Here is a 17,679-nt window from a genome sequence, read left to right on the forward strand (position 1 = left end):
GTGAATGGTTTGTCCTCTGACAAATCAATTGTAAATTTCGGTGTTCCTCAAGGTTCCGTTTTAGGACCACTATTGTTTTCACTATATATTTTACCTCTTGGGGATGTCATTCGAAAACATAATGTTACATTTCACTGCTATGCGGACGACACACAGCTGTACATTTCAATGAAACATGGTGAAGCCCCAAAATTGCCCTCGCTAGAAGCCTGTGTTTCAGACATAAAGAAGTGGATGGCTGCAAACTTTCTACTTTTAAACTCGGACAAAACAGAGATGCTTGTTCTCGGTCCCAAGAAACAAAGAGATCTTCTGTTGAATCTGACAATTAATCTGGATGGTTGTACAGTCGTCTCAAATAAAACTGTGAAGGACCTCGGCGTTACTCTGGACCCTGATCTCTCTTTTGAAGAACATATCAAGACTGTTTCAAGGACAGCTTTTTTCCATCTACGTAACATTGCAAAAATCAGAAACTTTCTGTCCAAAAATGACGCAGAAAAATTAATCCATGCTTTTGTTACTTCTAGGCTGGACTACTGCAATGCTCTACTTTCCGGCTACCCGGATAAAGCACTAAATACACTTCAGTTAGTGCTAAATACGGCTGCTAGAATCCTGACTAGAACCAAAAAATTTGATCATATTACTCCAGTGCTAGCCTCCCTACACTGGCTTCCTGTTAAGGCAAGGGCTGATTTCAAGGTTTTACTGCTAACCTACAAAGCATTACATGGGCTTGCTCCTACCCATCTTTCCGATTTGGTCCTGCCGTACATACCTACACGTACGCTACGGTCACAAGACGCAGGCCTCCTAATTGTCCCTAGAATTTCTAAGCAAACGGCTGGAGGTAGGGCTTTCTCCTATAGAGCTCCATTTTTATGGAATGGTCTGCCTACCAATGTGAGAGACGCAGACTCAGTCTCAACCTTTAAGTCTTTACTGAAGACTTATCTCTTCAGTAGGTCCTATGATTAAGTATAGTCTGGCCCAGGAGTGTGAAGGTGAACGGAAAGGCTGGAGCAACGAACCGCCCTTGCTGTCTCTGCCTTGCCGGTTCCCCTCTTTCCACTGGGATTCTCTGCCTCTAACCCTTTTACAGGGGCTGAGTCACTGGCTTACTGGTGTTCTTCCATGCCGTCCATGGGAGGGGTGCGTCACTTGAGTGGGTTGAGTCACTGACGTGGTCTTCCTGTCTGGGTTGGCGCCCCCCCTTGGGTTGTGCCATGGCGGAGATCTTTGTGGGCTATACTCGGCCTTGTCTTAGGACGGTAAGTTGGTGGTTGGAGACATCCCTCTAGTGGTGTGGGGGCTGTGCTTTGGCAAAGTGGGTGGGGTTATATCCTGCCTGTTTGTCCCTGTCCGGGGGTATCATCGGATGGGGCCACAGTGTCTTCTGATCCCTCCTGTCTCAGCCTCCAGTATTTATGCTGCAGTAGTTTGTGTCGGGGGGCTAGGGTCAGTCTGTTACATCTGGAGTATTTCTCTTGTCTTATCCGGTGTCCTGTGTGAATTTAAATATGCTCTCTCTAATTCTCTTTCTGTCTTTCTCTCGGAGGACCTGAGCCCTAGGACCATGCCTCAGGACTACCTGGTATGATGACTCCTTGCTGTCCCCAGTCCACCTGGCCGTGCTGCTGCTCCAGTTTCAACTGTTCTGCCTGCGGCTATGGAACCCTGACCTGTTCACCGGACGTGCTTGTTGCACCCTCGACAACTACTATGATTATTATTATTTGACCATGCTGGTCATTTATGAACATTTTAACATTTTAACATCTTGACCATGTTCTGTTATAATATCCACCCTGCACAGCCAGAAGAGGACTGGCCACCCCTCATAGCCTGGTTCCTCTCTAGGTTTCTTCCTAGGTTTTTGGCCTTTCTAGGGAGTTTTTCCTAGGGAGTTTTTCCTAGCCACCGTGCTTCTTTCACATGCTTTGCTTGCTGTTTGGGGTTTTAGGCTGGGTTTCTGTACAGCACTTTGAGATATCGGCTGATGTACGAAGGGCTATATAAAAATAAATTTGATTTGATCAGGTCGCAATGCGAATGTATCAGGACACGTTACAGGTCCAGCACCGCACCAACCAGCTGCTCAGAGAAGAGCAAGAGAGAAACACCCGGCAGTTAAGAGAAGGCCTAAAGGGGCTAGCGGACCAAATTGGGGCTCAGTTACCAGCTGCAAATACCCAAAGGTGGGCCAATCATTTTCTTCAAAAAATGACGGCGCAGGATGATGTGGAAGCATATCTTACCACCTTCGAAAGGACGGCAGAGAGGGAGAAAAGGCCGAAAGAAGAATGGGCAGGGCTTCTGGCACCATACCTGGCAGGGGACGCTCAAAAAGCATATTTCGACCTGGAGTTGAAGGATGCACAGGATTACGATAAACTAAAGGGAGAGATTCTGACTAGACTGGGAGTGACCGATACCGTGAGGGCACACCGCTTCCACCAGTGGTCCTACAGACCGGGACAACCCCCCCGAACACAGATGTTCGACTTGATTCACCTGGCACGGAAATGGTTGCGACCGGAGACGCGTTCGTCCGCCGAGGTCATTGAGACCATTGTACTCAACCAGTTTCAGCGAGGTCTACCCCAAGAAGTGCGACTATGGGTTGGCCAGAACGAGGTACTTTCCGCCGACCATCTCGTGGGCCTGGTTGAACGGTATTGTACGGCAGGGACAGCTGAGCAGGCGCAGGAGGAAAGATTCCCATTCCCCAGGTCTGGGCGAACCAGCGGACAGGGTAAGACAGTTCCAACAGGTGGAGGGGGAGGAGAGCAGCATGGGGCCATGAGGAAAGAATCAGAATCAGGCCGAGACACTAAGGAAAAAGCCGGAAACCGGGACTGGGGGTCGAGGAGGTTTCCCTCCCGAAACCCTATTATCTGTTACAATTGTAATCGACCGGGACATGCAATGTAACCTCGGTGAAAAAGATGAGATATGGTATGCATGTCCTGTGGTAACCACTGTACTTGAAAGATCAAGAAACAAACATATGTGAAGGTTGAAGGGAAAGAGGTTGAAGCACTACTGGATTCCGGCAGTATGCTAACCCTGGTCGTTGCAAACCTAGTGCCGACTCATAAACTGGTTACAAGTCAGGATATCAGTGTTACGTGCATTCATGGGGATACCCGTCTGTACCCCACAGCATTAGTGAGCATAGAAACAGAGGACGGTCTGCTGGATTATGAGGTCGGCGTGGTCCCAAAGATGCCATATGATGTAATATTGGGTAGATACTTTCCTAACTTTGCGAAGTTAGGCCAAAAGAACAGCATATTTGAGAAGCCAACAACCCTGACCAAGCAGGAAGACGCATGGGGCCTTCAACCAAGGCCAAGAAAAGAGGTCTCCCAGGGGCCAACCTCACAGGTACTAGTAGGGGAGGATGAGGATGAAGTGGCAAACCACGTTGATAATGAACAGCCCAGTACTAGTGGGGCTGGGGTCGATCTGAATCCAGAGGACGACTATCTAGAACCAGCAGACCTGGCAGGGACCATGACTAATTTCGGGACGGCCCAACACCAGGATCCAACCCTGCAGCAAGCCAGAGCAGACGTGCAGGTCGTAGATGGTACTCCCATAAATGATGGGATGATGCCTAATAGTTTTCCCCACTTCATCATGAAAACTGGTTTGGTGTACAGAGTCTCAAAAATAGGGGTTGATGTGGTGGAACAGTTGTTGGTCCCCACCCGGTACAGGAAGACAGTACTGGATCTAGCTCATGGGCACATTCTGGGTGGACACCTTGGTATCGATAAAACCCGAGACCGGATTGTAAGGAGGTTTTACTGGCCAGGAATTCAGGCTGAAGTGGCTCGACATTGTGGAGAGTGCCAGGTAACAGCTCCCCGACCAGCGTTTAGAAGCCCGTTAGTGCCACTCCCCATAATCGAAACGCCATTTGAGAGGATAGCGATGGATATAGTGGGCCCACTACCCAAATCCGCCAGAGGGCACCAATGCATTCTGGTCATTCTAGATTATGCCACTCGCTACCCAGAAGCCATTCCCCTTCGGACAATGGTTTCCAAAAATATCGCCAAGGAACTAGTGCTATTGTTCACCAGGCTAGGGGTCCCAAAGGAGATCCTTACTGACCAGGGGACCCCCTTTATGTCCCGCCTTATGGCGGACCTTTGTAAATTGTGGCAGGTGAAACAGTTGAGGACATCGGTTTACCATCCACAGACGGACGGGCTGGTTGAGAGATTCAACCGGACCCTGAAGTCAATGCTCAGGAAGGTAATCGACAAGGATGGGAAAAACTGGGATTGCATGTTGCCATATCTGATGTTTGCCATTAGACGTTCCTCAAGCCTCGCTGGGGTTTTCTCCCTTCGAGCGGGTATATGGGAGGCACCCCCGGGTAATCTTAGACATCGCCCGGGAAACCTGGGAACACCAATCCACCCCGTATACTAGTGTCATAGAGCACGTCACGGCACTGCAAAACAGGATAGCCACAGTCATGCCCATCGTCAGAGAGCACATGAGACAAGCACAAGAGCACCAGCGGCACACTTATAACCGGCAGGCTACCCTGAGGGAATTTCAACCGGGAGATAAGGTGTTAGTACTGATCCCCATGGTAGAGTGCAAACTACTAGCCACATGGAAAGGACCATATGAGGTACTGGAGAGAATAGGAGAAGTTAATTATCGGATCCGACAGCCAGGTCGCCGGCCCCAGGAACAAATCTATCACATAAACCTGTTAAAAGCATGGAGAGGGAGAGAGAAACACTAATGGTCACGTACCCACACACACACTCAGGAGACAGCCGAAGTAAATATTTCACCTACTCTGTCCCCAGCACAAGTACAGGAAGTAAAGACCCTGATCCAGAAAAACAGATGTGTTTTCAGAGGTACCCAGCCGAACTGAGGTTACAGCTCATGATATCGTTTCCCTACCAGGGAGAAAAGTGAGCATGAGGCCATATCGGGTACCCGAGGCTCGACAGGCAGCGAATAGAGCAGAGACGGAGAAAATGTTGACAGCTGGAGTGATCGAAGAGTCACATAGTGAGTGGTCTAGCCCAATTGTGATGGTCTCAAAGCCCGATGGGTCTTTGTGGTTCTGTAACGACTTTCGGAAGGTAAATGAAATCTCCAAGTTTGATGCCTACCCCATGCCCAGAGTAGACGAACTACTGGAGAAAATTGGTAAAGCTCGGTACATTACGACCCTGGACTTGACAAAAGGGTACTGGCAAATTCCTCTGACCCCCCAGGGCCAAAGAAAAGACAGCCTTTGCAACCCCTGACGGTTTGTTTCAATACACCGTAATGCCATTCGGCCTACACGGGGCCCCAGCCACCTTTCAACGGCTCATGGACAAGGTCCTAAAACCGCACCAAGCATACGCCGCAGCTTATTTAGATGACGTGGGGATCTACAGCCCAGATTGGGAATCCCACTTACCCCGGGTACAGGCAGTGTTAGACGCCCTTAGAAAGGCAGGGCTCACGGCGAACCCTGCCAAGTGTTACGTGGGGTTAGAGGAAACGGAGTATCTGGGATACACCATGGGAAGAGGATTAATCAAACCCCAACGTAAGAAGGTGGAGGCAATAAGAGAATGGCCGAAACCAGTAAATAAGAAGCAGGTTCGAGCCTTCCTAGGGCTGACCGGGTACTACCGGAAGTTCATCCCAAGTTATGCCACAGTGGCCGCCCCACTCACCGACATGACTAGAGCCAGAGGGCCAAACATGGTCAAGTGGGATGAAAGGGCCACCAAAGCATTTAGGACATTATAGGAGGCCCTCTGCTGTAATCCAGTGCTGGTGGTACCAGACTTTGAGAGAGAATTTGTGGTTCAGACGGATGCCTCAGAGGTCGGCTTGGGAGCAGTGCTGTCCCAAGAGGTAGAAGGGGTGGAACACCCCATCCTGTTTTTAAGCCGGAAGCTGGAACCACGGGAAACCAACTACTCAGTTGTTGAGAAAGAGGCGCTGGCAGTAAAGTGTGCTCTGGAAAGCCTGAAATACTACCTGCTGGGGCGCCACTTCACCCTCATCAGTGACCATGCACCACTCACCTGGATGCATAGGGCTAAAGAGAAGAACGCTCGGGTGATGCGGTGGTTTTTGAGTCTCCAACCATTTCACTTTGACTTGAAACACAGAGCAGGAAAGGAAATGGGAAATGGGGGTCGAGTGATAAATGGCAGATATGTGAGGGCAGAACTAATAAACGGGCTCTGCCCGATCACTAAAATGGCCACCCCAATCAGAACTACAGATCACAAAATGGCCGACTGCCAAAACTACAATTTCCAGAAGCAAGGGGAACCCTCAGAAGGTGGAGCCGACCCACAGATAAAGGGTCAAGAAAAAACAGGAAGCGAGAGGGCGGGAAGGATCTATGAACCATAGAGAAAGAGACAATCTACATTGGCTGGATTTACCGTGTACGAGCTGGACTGTTTTGGACTTACCTGTTGGCGTTTAGACCTGGACCTACCGAGAACCAGATTTGTGTACCAAACCCTGCTATCCTTGACCTTACCTGCGGCCTGGGTGGACCAGGACAGAGAAACAAACACACAGGTACTGTCATGTTCGAAATAACTTTCATTCTGGGCTGACTTTGGTGACAGTTTCCCACTTAATTTGTGACAAACGCTCCTAACTTTGAAGAGGTTTGCCACAAGATGAACGTGGTACCTTCAGGCGTTTGGAAATTGCTCCGATGGGTGAACCAGACTTGTCGAGGTCTACCATTTTTTTTCTGAGGTCTTGGCTGATTTCTTTTGATTTTCCCATGATGTCAAGCAAAGAGGCACTGACTTTGAAGGTAGGGCTTGAAATACATCCACAGGTATACCTCCAATTGACTCAAATGATGTCAATTAGCCTATCAGAAGCTTCTAAAGCCATGACATCATTTTCTGGAATTTTCCATGCTGTTTAAAGGCACAGTCAACTTCTGTACGTAAACTTCTGACCAACTGGAATTGCGATACAGTGAATTATAAGTGAAATAATACGTCTGTAACAATTGTTGGAACAATGACTGGTGTCATGCACAAAGTAGATGTCCTAACCAACTTGCAATAACTATAGTTTGTTAACAAGACATTTGTGGAGTGGTTGAAAAACGAGTTTTAATGACTCCAACCGAAGTGTATGTAAACTTCCGAATAGCAGATCCATATCACATTGGGTGAGGCGGGTTACCGGAAGGTATATTTCATTTAAAAATGGAAAAGGAGATTGAAATATATACAAAAAAAGATGAAAAAAAAAAACTAATTTACATGGGACAACGACAAACACGTCCGCACTGCTACGCCATCTTGGATTAACAATGCTTGTTTTGACCAACCCGTTGTAGAAGACACAAAACCACATCGGCCTTAAGAATTCTGATTAAGAGTAAGATTTATACGTTCAGAAAAAGTTAGACTTTTAAGACACACTTCTCTCTCAACATGTCTCTCCATAATAAATAACTAGTAGAGTGTGTGAGAGTGGGGATACAGCCTGCGCTCCATATTCGTATGCCATGCAGGGTAGGCTCTGTGTGTTTGGTTGTGGAGTTATTCACTCACTGGTTTCTGAAAATGATGGCGTGTAAAAGAGATGCATTTATGTTCCCCTGAGGTGTTAGGTTTAATTTCGCATGTGTCTGCTGCCACCACATCAGAAGCCACTGTCACCAGCAGCACACGGAGGTCTGGCTTACAGGATATGTGTGACATTAATAGAGTACTTGACTTATGGTTATGATTTTGGATTTGATTGTAGAAGATAGTATGTTGAAAAAACAACTTCATGATGCTGCTCATGTATATTGAAATATAAATTGGACATTTATTAGAAAATATTCAAATACATTCAATACGTTACTCTTGGCGTTAGGCTCTGCTTCTTTGGGGTAGCTCACTGTCAGAGCATGCGTAATGATGACATAATAATAATAATAATAATAATAATAATAATAATAAACAGCGAACAAGGCAGGTGGAGTCTGGGGTGGGTGGTCAGAAAGCGGTAGAGTGAATCTAATTGGTGCAATATCAGCTGATGCAAATACTCTGGTTTCCTGTCTGAACTTGTCTTCACTTGGTTGAGATAGAAAGCTTTCCAAAACATACAATATAGCTGAACATCACCAATGCGTACCACATACACAAATACAACATAAACATCAATACACAAGTTAAATTACACATGAATATATCAATACTTTGATTAAAAGGCAAATGGTGAGAATATTTTCTTCCTTTAAAAAGATACAATACACAGTTACAACTATTTTAAAGTGAAAAAAGCTGTTAGGAAGTTGAAACATAAGTAAAAAACTGACTCATAGTGTAAGACAAATACTACGTCACTTGGTAAAAATGAATAATTATTTTTCCAACCACAAGATGCACTCATTACTCCGTATCAGCATGAAACATTTTTACTCAGATCATTATGGTTTTAACCTACTAGCTATCTCAACTAAAACCATAGAATAATCAAATGTAATGTAAAAATGGCTTATATCCTGATGTACCTGATGAAGTTTAGGCAGCTAAAATATTTGTACCTATGATAAAATATAATAAAAGTCTTAACAAACAGTTCTCATTTTAACTTTGTGGCAGACACCATGCACAGGAACAGCTTTTCACCTAAAAACACTAGAGAACAACACAGCCTACACTATTGTTCAGAACTAAAACGAATATAAATCTTATGACCTGATGTATTGAAAAAAGTTATAGAGAGGCCTCCATCACTATCAACTGTACACCTTATGGACTAAAACAGGGATATTCAACTGGCGGCCCACGGGCCAGATCCGGCCCATTCAGTAATTTAGACTGGCCCTTTGATCAATTCTGACCATTCATAAAATATCTGCATCAAAATCTGAAGTTTAGTGCCAAAATGAAAAGTACTATGGTTGTTGTCTGTTATTTATTGAGATACTTAGTTTTCAGATGATTTTCAAATCACCAAATTACTTATAAGAATCTTTTAATAGTTAAAATGGTGAGCAAGCATTGAGCCTTTTCCTTTTCAATGAGGAGCACTTTTTTGGTTGCACCTAAACTCACGTTGATCGAGCACTTTCCACTTCTTCCCTAACTACTTTTAGCAACATTTCATTAGAAGAAAAGTGCTTTATTTGTGTGTGTGTGCGTCGCATGTGGAAAATGTCCGGCTCCCTGCAATTAACCTTTTTTACATCTGGCCCCCGTAAGAATATAGTTGAATAGCCCTGGAATATAACATTGGCTGTTCCCTCCTATACTTTCCATATAGAGATTTTATTCACACACACAAGCATGGTATGGTGCGACACACACAAACAATTTACCACAAAGACTTGCATTGAGGCTAGAACTGTGAAATACAGCAGAACAGGCTTTTCAATTCTGAGAAAGCAAAGAAGCAATATTCAGAAAAGGCATTTGAAGAAGCTACTCAGTGGTCCTAGTTCCTCCTTTGGTAGACACAGAGTAGGGGTACGATTCTACCTGCTGTGTGTCTGGTTGATAATTGTGATTCCTGGCCATTTCTACATAGACCGAGTCAGGAAAGACCTGGGGTGTGGATCCTCCCTGGTTACAGCACCTCTTCACCTGTGAAACAGGAATGTTGCTTCAGTCATAGCTAATCAAATGGCTACCGAGACCATTTGAAACGGTACCCCCTGTAAATAGCCCAGCTTTTCTTATTTACTGCTGCTCTTTAATTATTTGTTTTTCTTACCTCTATTTCTTCCTAGGTATTTTCTTAAAACTGCATTGTTGGTTAAGGGCTTGTAAGTAAGCATTTCACTCTAAGGTCTACTGTCACGACTCCCGCCGAAGTCGGTCCCTCTCCTTGTTCGGGCGGCGTTCGGCGGTCGAACGTCACCGGTTTTCTAGCCATCGCCGCACCACTTTTCATTTTCCATTTGTTTTGTCTTGTTTTCCCGCACACCTGGTTTAATTCCCCTCATTGGTTCGTTACGTGGGTCTGCTGTCCGTGACCGGTTCATCTATTGGGTCCACACGTCACCCTCCTCTGGTCATCCAGGCATCGGTCGGACAGTGCGCTGTTTGAGTGGGAAGTACTGGTGGCCTACCTTGGCCAAGGACGTGAGGGTTTATGTTTCCTCCTGCTCGGTGTGCGCCCAGTGTAAGGCTCCTAGGCACCTGCCCAGAGGTAAGCTACACCCCTTACCCGTTCCACAACGGCCATGGTCGCACCTGTCGGTCGATTTCCTCATCGATCTTCCCCCCTCACAGGGGAACACCACGATCCTAGTCGTTGTGGATCGTTTCTCTAAATCCTGCCGTCTCCTCTCTCTGCCCGGTCTCCCTATGGCCCTACAGACTGCGGAGGCCTTGTTTACGCACGTCTTCCGGCACTACGGGGTGCCTGAGGATATAGTGTCTGAACGGGGTCCCCAGTTCACGTCGAGGGTCTGGAGGGCATTCATGGAACGTCTGGGGGTCTCGATCAGCCTTACCTCGGGTTTCACCCCGAGAGTAATGGGCAGGTGGAGAGAGTGAACCAGGATGTGGGTAGGTTTCTGCGGTTTTATTGCCAGGATCGGCCGGGGGAGTGGGCGGCGTTCGTGCCCTGGGCCAAGATGGCTCAGAACTCGCTCCGCCACTTCTCCACTAACCTCTCCCCCTTCCAGTGCGTACTGGGGTACCAGCCGGTTCTGGCGCCTTGGCATCAGAGTCAGATCGAGGCTCTTGCGGTGGACGCTGCCCATGTTCACCTCCAGCGGGCCGTGCTGCACCAGAAAGCCAGCGCAGACCGTCACCGCAGTGAGGACCCGGTGTTCGCACCGGGGGACCGGGTCTGGCTCTCGACCCGAAACCTGCCCCTCCACCTGCCCTGCCGGAAGCTGGGGCCGCGGTTTGTGGGGCCATTTAAAGTCCTGAGGAGACGGAACGAGGTCGTTCCATGTGTCTCTCCTCAGGCCGGTGGTGGCTGGCCCGCTCCAGGAGTCTGAGGTGTGGGAGGTTCCTCCGCCCTCTCTGGACATCGAGGGGGCCTCGGCGTACTCCGTTCGCTCCATACTGGATTCGAGGCATCAGGCGGGGGGCCTTCAGTACCTCATGGAGTGGGAGGGGTACGGTCCGGAGGAGAGATGCTGGGTTCCGGTGGAGGACGTGTTGGACCCTTCACTGCTGCAGGAGTTCCACCGTCGCCGTCCGGATCGCCCTGCACCTCGCCCTCCGGGTCGTCCCCGAGGCCGGTGTCGGCGCGCGGCTGTAGCTGCATGTCAAGGGGGGGGGGGGGGGGTGTATTGTCACAACTCCCGCCGAAGTCGTCCCTCTCCTTGTTTGGGCGGCGTTTGGCGGTCGACGTCACCAGTCTTCTAGCCATCACCGCTCCACCTTTCATTTTCTATTTGTTTTGTCTTGTTTTCCCGCACACCTGGTTTAATTCCCCTCATTACCCTATGTGTATATTATCCTCTGTTCCCCCCCATGTCTGTGTGTGGTATTGTTCGTTCGTTATGTGGGTGACGCTACAGGCTGGTTTTGCTCCGGGTATTGTTGTAACCCGTGGTTTTGTTATTTGTGTAATTTGTGCGCTATCGCTTTTTTTCCTTGGGCCGGAGTGTTGTGACGCAGTTGCGTCCGGCTGATTTCCTCTGCCTGAATAAAGTGTGCCTGTTCACTCATCTCTGCTCTCCTGCACCTGACTTCCTTCGACCAGTTGCGCACACTCCGACATCTACACTTGTTGTATTCGGCGTATGTGACAAATAAAATGTAATATCTTATAATGCGCTACAAGCAATCAATTTTTACTAATTCAACCACTTTTTAATTATTCTTGGACATTGATGAAAACAATTATGCATCTGAATTGCCCTTTGCCCATTTCAGTCATTACAATGACTGGCATTAAAAGGATATTGTGTTTTGACAGTGTTTAGAACAAAAAGTAGATCTGTATACTGGTATTATGATCCCAATGTGTTTAGTAGGACTAGGACAACTTGTTAATAAAGGACAATGTTTTGACAGATATATGCGATTGACCCATCACCCGGGCAACCATCAGCACACTCACCCGTGGAGGGAGCCAGATGAGGAAGATGGCACACAGTAGGATGGTCAAGAGGCTGGTGGTGGTGATGATGATGATGATGATGTTTACCACGCCAGATGCGCACGGCTTCTCATTGGCTGGGTGAAAGGGGGTCAGCGTTACTGCAGTAGCTGTAGGACATGGCAGCTGTGGGTCATCGTCTATGGAAGAAATCACCAAATGGGAAAATCTAATCAGTATGCTGCGGCACTCACACAAAATAACTATCAGATACAGAATTGTACAAAAGAAAAACCACTGAAGGACAGTGTTTCTCAGCTTTTTTGTATCGGGACCAGCAGGCTATGGTTGTTTATATTGAAACTAACACTTGAGAGTTCACTAAATTGGTCTGAAACACCTCAGGGACCGCTGCCAGTCTATGAACAACAGATTGAGAAACACTAGTCTGGATTCTATATTACACACATTTTTTCTACATGTGAAATTGACTGTTCATTCATGAGAAGAGTAAAACACATCACATCTAGAGTGTAAACATAGACCTACCATTCACCACGACCAGAGTGGAGCCTCTTCCTTGGTTGATTTCATTTTCATTCGTGGTTTCATTGAATTTTGTGTAAATACACAGGTAGACACCTGTGTCCTGTATGGTCAGGTTACTGACGATGATGGTCAGTTGGTCCACAGGTCCCTCAGTCTTCACTCTCTCCCAGTAGCCTTTCCTGGGGGTCAGCTTGGAGCCACGCTGGTAGTAATACAACACCTCCCTGTCCCTGTCCAGCCCAACATACAGGTACATTCCGTCCTGGTCTTTTAGAGTGGTGGAGCACTTCATGGTAAACTTCTCCCCTGTCTTCACCCAGAGAATTGCTTCTATAGAAAAGAGATGAAAGGAAGAGAAACCACGGTTGTTAGATTCAAAGATACATATGTACCATACTGATGATTTAACACAGAATCAACCTTGATTGGTGGGAAGAAACAGCTTGCCTTACCTGCTGCTGTGGTCAACTCATTGAATGAGAAGTAGAACAACAAACACTTCAGCAGGGACATCACCATCACCACAGCTGTCTGTATACTGTTGTCTGTCTCTGTCTGACATCTACTTATAAATACACAGGAAATAGGATACATCTGACATAACAGTCCCTCACAGTCAACCACACCTTCATGTATTACTGCAGTGGTTCCCAACCTTTCGCGGTTACTGTACCACCAATTGAATGTTGCCCTGCCTGGAGTACCCCCTTATGCATTTTACCAGTAAGTATATGGTCTAAACATGAGTCTTCTTATGTTCCTACTGTGGATAGGCCAAGTACCTCCATGGGTCCTAGTACCCCTGGTTAAGAACCACTGTATTACTGAACACTATACACAATCTAATTTAGACTTCTTTATTGAATCAAATTCTCTATATATGTTATTACAATTTCAATGGTTTATTGTGTTGGACATAGAATATGTTGAGTGGAGAGTTCAGATGGATTGCATTGTTATAAAAACACAACAGCAGATTCAACTGAAAATGCACATATCTACAGGCATGTTAACGCATATCAAAGTTACATCATGTTGTGTTCATGTTATTTATCTGTCAGATGCTGATTTTTCTCAATGTTAATCAAACTCAGCTCATATCTCTTCTCACGCTTTTGCATCATCATTTTAATGTGAGGAGAGAAATTCCTCTAGTGGACATGTTGCTTCTGTTCAGTGTCACATGTCTAACTTAAGTTCACTCAATCCAGGGTTGTAAATAATGTGGAGGGAGTAGAGAAATAGCTCTGTAGCAGTCTTTACCTCTAAACCAAGCAAAAATGAAATAGTGAACTGAACACACAGAGAAAGAATCCCTCCTATAACTGTACGTAATTTACTCAACCTCATTTCTGGTTTACACCATTTAGTATATTGCATTTCTATTGCACGGTTGGTCCTTTTGGGCCTGGTATTTGGTCAGTTCAGTGATAATTATGGTATAATGTAAACAATAGGCCCATATGATCCCCAATGATTTCCTCAAATCATAACGAGCGTCTGTGCGCATTGACGTGTCACATGATCAACATGATGAAATGATTTATAACAACTTTTTTATTCCTGCTCAAAGCCAAATGCTTTATTAGCGAAGTAGCCTCCTTGTGTATCATGTGCTTTCTTTATCATCATTGTTTATTACTTCAATCGAAGATTGCTTGTTACAATTCTGAGTATTTTTTTTTTATTGCAATTTATCAGGGGGTGCTGCAGCACACCCAGCACCCCTACTTCCCACAGCTATGATTTCAGTAGCAGCCTCGTTTTAGTTTTTGGAATCCCGCTGGTCCTGAATCACTCATCTCTGAAATTAGTGTATTTTACTGGTCATTTTAATAATGTTTACATACTATTTTACCCATTTCATATGTATATACTGTGTTCTAGTCAAGGTCATCCTATTCGACTATTGCTGTACATATACTATTCTATCCACGTATTCTTCAGATATACTATTCTATCCACGTATTCTTCAGATATACTATTCTACCCACGTATTCTTCAGATATACTATTCTACCCACGTATTCTTCAGATATACTATTCTACCCACGTATTCTTCAGATATACTATTCTACCCACGTATTCTTCAGATATACTATTCTACCCACGTATTCTTCAGATATACTATTCTATCCACATACTGTCTACAATGTCTATACATTCCATCACATACTGTACCAGTCAAAAGTTGACACACCTACTCATTCCAGGGTTTTTATTTATTTTTACTATATTCTACATTGTAAAATAATAGTGAAGACATCAAAACTATGAAATAACACACATGGAATCATGTTGTAACCAAAAAAGTACTAAAGATTCTTCAAAGATGCCACCCTTTGCCTTGATGACAGCTTTGCACACTCTTGGCATTCTCTCAACCAGCTTTGGGACCGCAGTGTAGAACATGGGAAGCTTTAAGTTCCTCGGCGTACACATCACTGACAAAACGGAAATGAATGAAAAACACTAAAAAACACTGTGGCATCAGCATGTGTTATTTTCCCATTCTCTGATCCACTTGATCCCAGGAGCCCGACCTGTGGTCCTGAACGTTGGGAACGAGTGGGAAGCACAGATGGGGTCTGAGAAGAGCCAGTGAGCAGAGGTATGCTGTGACACACACACCACTATGTGTATTAATAGAGTACAGCCTAGAGAGGGCCAGCATGTCACAGCCACAGAGAGCAGGAAGGAGAAGGAAAAAGGGATGATGCATAATGAGACCGACAGAGGCCTTAATTGCTAGAGAAGTCCAGGGGGCTCTCCTCTAGATGGAGAACACTCAGTCTGCATACACACACTGGTCAGAGGGGAGAGAAGAAACATTTAAAAAAGAGAGAAATAAAGAAAAAAAAGGAGAGAGTCTGATAATAAAAAGGAGAGAAAAGGAGTAGAGGCGACTGACCTGTACTGCTCCCTGCATCTAAGTGTAGGCTCTTTGACTTGTATAATGACAAGTCATGCAAGTAATGAAAATCCAGGGAAATCCAGGCATATGGTACACATGCAGACATGTAGGGAAAAACACTAGCCCATATATCATTAAACTAAAATATATTCAGAAATGTATATAAAAGAGGTTCAAATTAAAATAATTAAAATACAAAGGAATCAAACTAAGTGCTGAAAATTCAGACAGACAGACATGCACTCAAAAATATCACATCAGCTACAACAAGCTTCCAAGATCTTTTTGAAATAAAGCTACTTGGAATTGATTGGCGGGTGCACAAGAGTGCATTCCCCACTAGTGAAATAACAAATTCCCCAACAACCCGAATTCGCATCACTTATGTCATGCTCTGGTCGTTTGGGCACGATTTAGTAAACATTTTCCCCGAAAAAATAAATTGAGTATTCGTCCAAGTATTCTTGTACTAGATCTCGCTTGTCCTTTCACTGTTCTCACTGTTGGAGTCTACCCCGTAACGGTTTGCCGTAACTTTTGTACCAGTGAGTAAGAATCTCTCAAATACAAAAGATACTCTTACTGTAAGCAGTTTAGAAAGTTTCACCCAGCTGTAGCAGCCTTCAGCCATGGAATGACACATCCTCTCACCGTGCACACACATTTCCATTGGACCATTCCATTCCACATTTCCAGTCAGGTCAGAAGCAGGTGTTACTCAAAACACAGCTGGCTGCAACTTCGCTATACTGTGTAATGTATACAGTAAGTGTATCTTTTGTGTTTGAAAAATGTTGTCATTCATATTAAAGTTAAGTTAGAAATGTTTCCAAACCTGTTTTGCATGCGAGGCGTATTTGCGATTAGACAGAGCATTTGGGCAGCGTCTAAGAGTCAGGGCATTTCCCTGACAAGGCTAAAGTGGATGTCCAATGACACAATGTAGTGCAATTGATTTGGAGTCATGACATTATTTGGGCTCTTCTTGTGAAGCCTAAAGGAAACATTTACCTTGATGAAATACAGTACATATGAATTTAAAATGGTTAGTTCCAACGCTGACCTTTTAAAACAACAACATTTTGATCCAGGCTGCCTATACTTGGTCTGCAGAGGAGGCTGGTGGGAGGAGCTATAGGAGGACGGGCTCATTGTAATTTCTGGAATGGAATTTATGGAACGGAGTCAACAACGCAGCCACTGCTAGCTAGCCTACTTCACCAGCCAGCAGTACTGTATCATTGTAGTCATTTTAGTCAATAAGTTGTCTTTGTCATAGTTTGATAATTGTGTAGTTTAGAGTAATTATCGAGGTTAGCTGGCCAGCTATTTTCGTCCCCCGCGACGCCATTTCCAAACCTAGCCAACTATTACCGACGAGCAGCATTGTAGAAACTAAATACATTACAAAGGAACGTCTTGATTAGTGTTATGTTAGCTAGCTACATAGTTGCCTTTGTATCATGATAAGGTGTAGTACTGAAACTATCGAGGTTACCTAGCCAGCTACACTTTCAAACAAAGTCAACAACGCAGCCACTGCTAGCTAGCCTACTTCACCGGCCAGCAGTACTGTATCATTTTAATCATTTTTGCAACGTAAGCTTAACTTTCTGAACATTCGAGACGTGTAGTCCACTTGTCATTCCAATCTCCTTTGCATTAGCGTAGCCTCTTCTGTAGCCTGTCAACTATGTGTCTGTCTATGCCTGTTCTCTCCCCTCTGCACAGGCCATACAAACGCTTCACACCGCGTGGCCGCTGCCACTCTAACCTGGTGGTCCCAGCGCGCACGACCCACGTGGAGTTCCAGGTCTCCGGCAGCCTCTGGAACTGCCGGTCTGCGGCCAACAAGGCAGAGTTCATCTCAGCCTACCTCAGCCTACCCTCCAGTCCCTCGACTTCTTGGCGCTGACAGAAACATGGATTATCACAGATAACACTGCTACTCCTACTGCTCTCTCCTCGTCTGCCCACGTGTTCTCGCATACCCCGAGAGCATCTGGCCAGCGGGGTGGTGGCACTGGAATCCTCATCTCTCCCAAGTGGACATTCTCTCTTTCTCCCCTGACCCATCTGTTTATCGCCTCCTTTGAATTCCATGCTGTCACAGTTACCATCCCTTTCAAGCTTAACATCCTTATCATTTATCGCCCTCCAGGTTCCCTTGGAGAGTTC

At 45.6% G+C, this 17,679-nt stretch overlaps 1 protein-coding gene across 1 annotated transcript; it reads right to left on the minus strand.

Annotated features, from left to right (window-relative positions):
• Positions 1-7,855: 7,855 nt before the first annotated feature.
• LOC106588476 (uncharacterized) lies at positions 7,856-13,443 on the minus strand. Its single transcript, XM_014177563.2, has 4 exons — positions 13,041-13,443; positions 12,589-12,918; positions 12,061-12,239; positions 7,856-9,617 (listed from the first exon to the last, which is right to left on the minus strand). Exons 1-4 carry the CDS (start codon positions 13,180-13,182, stop codon positions 9,456-9,458), a joined length of 813 nt encoding a protein of 270 aa, XP_014033038.2. The 5' UTR covers positions 13,183-13,443; the 3' UTR covers positions 7,856-9,455.
• Positions 13,444-17,679: the final 4,236 nt, after the last annotated feature.

This window comes from Salmo salar, chromosome ssa02 (assembly GCF_905237065.1).
Source record: "Salmo salar chromosome ssa02, Ssal_v3.1, whole genome shotgun sequence".
Lineage (NCBI taxonomy): Eukaryota > Metazoa > Chordata > Actinopteri > Salmoniformes > Salmonidae > Salmo > Salmo salar.